The 5,053-nt window shown below is 30.7% G+C and overlaps 1 protein-coding gene across 1 annotated transcript; it reads right to left on the reverse strand.

Moving 5' to 3' along the window:
• On the reverse strand, nucleotides 1-2,460 carry LOC110681936 (protein transport protein Sec61 subunit gamma-1-like). Its single transcript, XM_021858113.1, has 3 exons — nucleotides 2,252-2,460; nucleotides 2,021-2,144; nucleotides 1-202 (listed from the first exon to the last, which is right to left on the reverse strand). Exons 1-2 carry the CDS (start codon nucleotides 2,343-2,345, stop codon nucleotides 2,029-2,031), a joined length of 210 nt encoding a protein of 69 aa, XP_021713805.1. The 5' UTR covers nucleotides 2,346-2,460; the 3' UTR covers nucleotides 1-202; nucleotides 2,021-2,028.
• Nucleotides 2,461-5,053: the final 2,593 nt, after the last annotated feature.

Consider the following 5,053-nt stretch of genomic DNA (forward strand, 5'->3'; position numbering starts at 1 on the left):
TAGGTCATAAAAATTGAACTGGCATTGAGAAACTGAATAGCCTTGCAAAAGTACATAATATATCCTGACTGTAAAACGAGTTCTACTTAATGAAATTGTTTAGTCTACATTAACATATACGTCAAAAGAAATCTTGAAGCATTTGATATCCATTCTTTCTTCATTTGTTGCTTTCTAACAGACAAAATTGCAGCAAGATAACCTGCACAAGAGAAAGGGGTTAATTTACAATCACATAATCAACTAAGTAATGAATTTTATGGTTCAAAGACCAAGTAGAAGAGACACCTCAGATGAGTTAATAAACCAACCAGTATAATACAGAGTATTAATATATATATATATATATAGATATATATATATATATATATATATATATATATATATATATATATATATATATATATATATATATTGTATTTATGCATGTAGATCTATTTAAGCTATTTTAAACATGAACATCAACACAAAATTTTCGTTGCTACAAAGACCCTTCACACCAGGTCATAGAATTCACTAAGATGTAACCAGGTCACACCAATGAAAATCCTGAAAGAGGCTTTAGTAAACTGAGTAGGGATCTTAGGGGAAAGACACATCTTCTCCTATGTAAAAGGACAGTAAAACTACCAGGGCTCGAAGAACATTTTCATATTGGATTTATGAAAAGCAGTACACAAGTATATTGCATGGAGTGGGATCATCTGGTGAAGTTGAGTAATTTTCTAACATCTTTCAAACACTAAACTCAGCTATTCATAATATAATTGCTTTCATGAAAACAGTTAAATGAACCAGGTACAGTTTCCCTGGAATGCGAATAATACATTAACACTGGGGATAAAAGAAGCAAAACTATGAAAGCTCTTTCCTACTATATTTCACTTCATTGTAATCAGGCTCAAGTGCTCAACCTACAAGAGTATGACCTTTTCTACATGCAGAAGTTACAATTTTTATGTCCAAAATGGTAAAACAGAGTGCATGTTTAAAATCTGGTTTTGCAAAAATCACCAATAGATAGAAGAGAGTGTATGCTTAACTACCCTGAGATGAATTCAATTCTTAATGTTATATCTCAGAGTCAATGGCCTCCCAAACTCTGTATAAATGAAAAGAAAATAGGGGAGAAAATCATGATCATATTCAAATAATGTATCAGCAAAAACCTTTTTATAATGTATTAGCAAAAACCTATTTATAATGTATCAACAAAAACCTTCGTATAGAGTAAAATGTCTCAACAAAAACCTTCATAAAAGATAATATAGCACAAAACAAACAACATTACTGCTTTCTAATGGATCCATCTCTAGCTAAAAACATCAACAAAATCCATCCCGACCCAAATTAGAAGCTAGTCCGTGAGTATTAAAGCAATAACATCCAAGATACCTTGGAAGTTCTAATTCAACTCACAAGCTAAGACACCAATCTTTTTATTAGGCAGATGACATTATTCAACACAATGTCTTTGATGGGGTGTAGATGACATAATTCACCCCAGTTTCCAGAACGAGTACATGAAATAGTGCACCCCAATGATTTACTTTGATATCGCCAAACATTCAATTTTGATGCATGTTAAGCTAAATCTATTTAAAATACAATTCAGCTTTTGAAACCATATTATTCTAACTTCTAAACATCAATCAATAGCTTAATCACAAATCTTGTAAGCTTTCAGTCAGTAATTATTTCCTAGAACAGCCTTGATCCGTCCCAAAACCCACGTTCTAACACGATCAAACAAATCCATAACATACAATAAGTTAATGATTTAACACAAACATCATTATTCGTTACTCTACTAATTTTCCAAATTTTCCCAATTCTCATTTAATTTCTTACAATCAACAGCATCAATATAAAACCAGAACACATAATTGAACCCCAAATCCTCTTGCAAACTCCATGCAAATAGCAGATTATGTAGAAATCAATCAAATTCAACAACATTGAACAAGAAAATAAAATTGAATCCAAAAATCTAATTTTGACAAAAGAAAAGTAAAATTACCAATCAATCTAAGTAGATCCGACAATAATGTTGTTGATCGGAATAAAGATGAGCTTGACGAAGAATCCCACGAAACCCATTACAACGAATCCAACAGCAGTACGGAAAGCCACCTTTGTAAATTCTACAATCCCCAAATTCAAAATCAAATATCAAAATCACAATCAATAGATCCAAAACAAAAAACCCTAAAAACCCGAAGAGAGAGAAAATTGAATTAAATTAACATACCTTTTTGATCGGGTTTGTGGCAACGCTTAACAAGACGAACGCTGTCCTTGGCGAAATCTCTCAAAGGATCGAAAACTTGATCTAGGGCATCCATTGATGAAGATGAAATTGAAGAGAGAGAAAATTAAGACTGAAAAAAGAGGGATTTTTTTCGAGAATTGTAGATCTGAGAGAAGAATTAAACATTTACAGCTGCTTGCTTTATAAAGTTTTTTTTAGTGAAATTATAATTCTAAGTCTAGTAGGAAGCGTAGACGTGTGTCAGCCAATGAGTTTGCTCCACGTACACCGTCAAATTTTTATAAACTTTCCTAATTTCATCTTTGCTTTTTAATTTTTTTTTTCCAATTCATTTTAGGATAGGAAACTTATTTAATTGATTTTATCCTTTTAAAAAATAATTGGAAAATTTACGAATTATACATAAATTGCAATTTTTTTTAAAAAAAAAAAATGTAAAGTGCAGTCTAAAAGTTGTTACAAATTACAACCGAATTTAATATTTTCATCGGTTTGTGTGTCGAAAAATACTCAATTAAGGATTTAGGGGCCATATTAATTCTTGAGGGACCAAATTGAGCTCGGAATTGGCAAAAAATTAACATAATTGCCTTGTTTTTACAACAAAAAATAACTGCCCATAAATCAATACATTTTTGTTACGCAAACGAGGTACTTACATTTTTTTTGCCAATTCCGAGCTCAATTCGGTCCTTTAATGCCTAATTTCGCCAGTTAACTCGATCTGATTTGACTCAAATGAAATAAACCAAATAATAATTTTATTTAATAGCGTAGATTTTTTTTAACCACCTTTGAAAAGCCTACTTTGTGCTTTACTAGCTTAAATATATTTTTTAATTGTGTTTTAATACTTTTAACTTTTAACGTCTTATATAACATAGATTCTGCCTTCAATTAAAATAAATTTTATGTCTATGTTAATTATTCTTAACACAATAAGTTAGTAAATGTTTATTTTAATTATTCTTAAAGATGGTGAAACACAAAAGTGAATTTTGAGAGTGGTAAAAAAAAAAAACTCAAAATGTTTAAATGAAACAAGCAAATGAAACAGTAAAAATAAGCATATTGGCAATGAAACAGTAAATGTTTTGACTTGGCCTCAATCAATTTGAACCCAAAAATAACTCAAAGAAGTCTTAACCGGAAATGACACAATTTGAATTAACCCAATTTAAATGGCCCAGTCTCCACCTCCAATGAAAATCAATTTTGAATAAATACCGGAAAGTATAGGTGACATATATGTGAATTGTGTGAAATGAAGTATGAATGGATGGATTTTATTTTATTTTTATTGGTAAAATACTAAAATTCATTGGTTTAAATGGTGGTTCATATTTGGATATAGTCAAGTATAGATAAAATTTATTTATTGTCTTAACCTGATTTTTCTTTTTCTTGTAAGACATTTTTGCCTGTATAATCTATACAAATTCTTCGGCAAAATGGTCCGTCAATTTTATCATCAATTAGTTTAAGTGGCCAAAGTTAAAAAAAAATTGTCAAAAGTTCATACTTTGAGAAGCATTAACAATAATATGAAGTATAAAGAGTTAAAATTATTTTTAAAAAATAAAAACTTTTTTTAAACGGTATATGAATTGAATACGGTGTAAGTCGTTTGACATATGTGTTTTGTCACACCATTTGACAAAAAAAAAAAACACTATTATATACTCAATTAGTGTACATTAAACACATTAAATTACGGGCGGTAAAAATTTCTAACATACCTCAATGAACTTTCACTATAAGCTTTTGTTCTTTGAAGATAAGAGGTAATGATTTATATTCAAGAAGATATACAAGAGTTCTAAATTTTGGTTTTGAATTCACTTATCTTTAATAGACTAGCTCTCCCTACTTGGTTAATTATTCTCTCTAATTAGTTGAAAATAACCCCCATTACCTAGCATGTGAGAGAACGGAGAGGTAATTAAGGTACGGAAATTTACACGCTCTAGTGAAAGCAAGGATAAAGACTACGAATGAAGTAGCGACGATTGCAAAATCCTAATTCCTTATATCTACATCCCGTCAAAGAGAGAGGAGGAGAAACCAAAGAGAAAGGCTTAGAAGATGGGGAAGAGGGTGCAAAAGAAGGGATAATAAAAAGGGGCGTGGGGAGGAGGGGTGTTTCTACAGTCTCACTTGACTTAGTGATTTGTCAAGGTTTTAGGATGACAATCAAAATTAAAGATCATTGTTTTTTGTGACTTTCTCAATAATAAAAAAAAAATTCCCAATTTTGATTATATTACGTATATCATCACTAATATCATAGATATTCCATCAATCCCCTTTTATTTGTCTCATTTGCCTTTCCATGTTTCCAATCCATGTCTTTAAACATAAACACCTCCTATTCCATTTATACTAAAATTATGAATGTACTACATGATATTCTAAAAAAATACCTTGAAACAAATTCAACAAGATCTCACATGAATTGCATGGCATACACAATTCTGACTAGTTCTCCGCACTACTTTTCTTACATATTAGTGATAATTTGCGTACAAGTTTATACAATTTTACTCACAAAAGTACAATGGTATTATTGGTATAAACTAATTAGAAACAGAGGGAGTAATATTTCGCAAATTTTTCTTCATATTTCACACCCCTTTTCCACGTTGGATGAAATTATACTTCTAGGGACTACCCCCATGTAGAAGTAGAAGTAGACGGTATATATGGTCAGAAAATCAGGAGCCAGAGAAAGAGAGGGACAAAGAAAGATCTAGTCATCTAGATGCCTTAAAGTGGGCCATT

Source organism: Chenopodium quinoa, unplaced genomic scaffold (assembly GCF_001683475.1).
Source record: "Chenopodium quinoa cultivar QQ74 unplaced genomic scaffold, ASM168347v1, whole genome shotgun sequence".
Classification (NCBI taxonomy): Eukaryota; Viridiplantae; Streptophyta; class Magnoliopsida; order Caryophyllales; family Amaranthaceae; genus Chenopodium; species Chenopodium quinoa.

Coding starts and splice junctions, on each gene's coding strand:
- LOC110681936 (XM_021858113.1), bottom strand. CDS start 2,345: ATGGATGCCCTAGATCAAGTTTTCGATCCTTTGAGAGATTTCGCCAAG. Junction 2,145..2,251: donor CCACAAACCCGATCAAAAAG/GTATGTTAATTT, acceptor TGGGGATTGTAG/AATTTACAAAGGTGGCTTTC.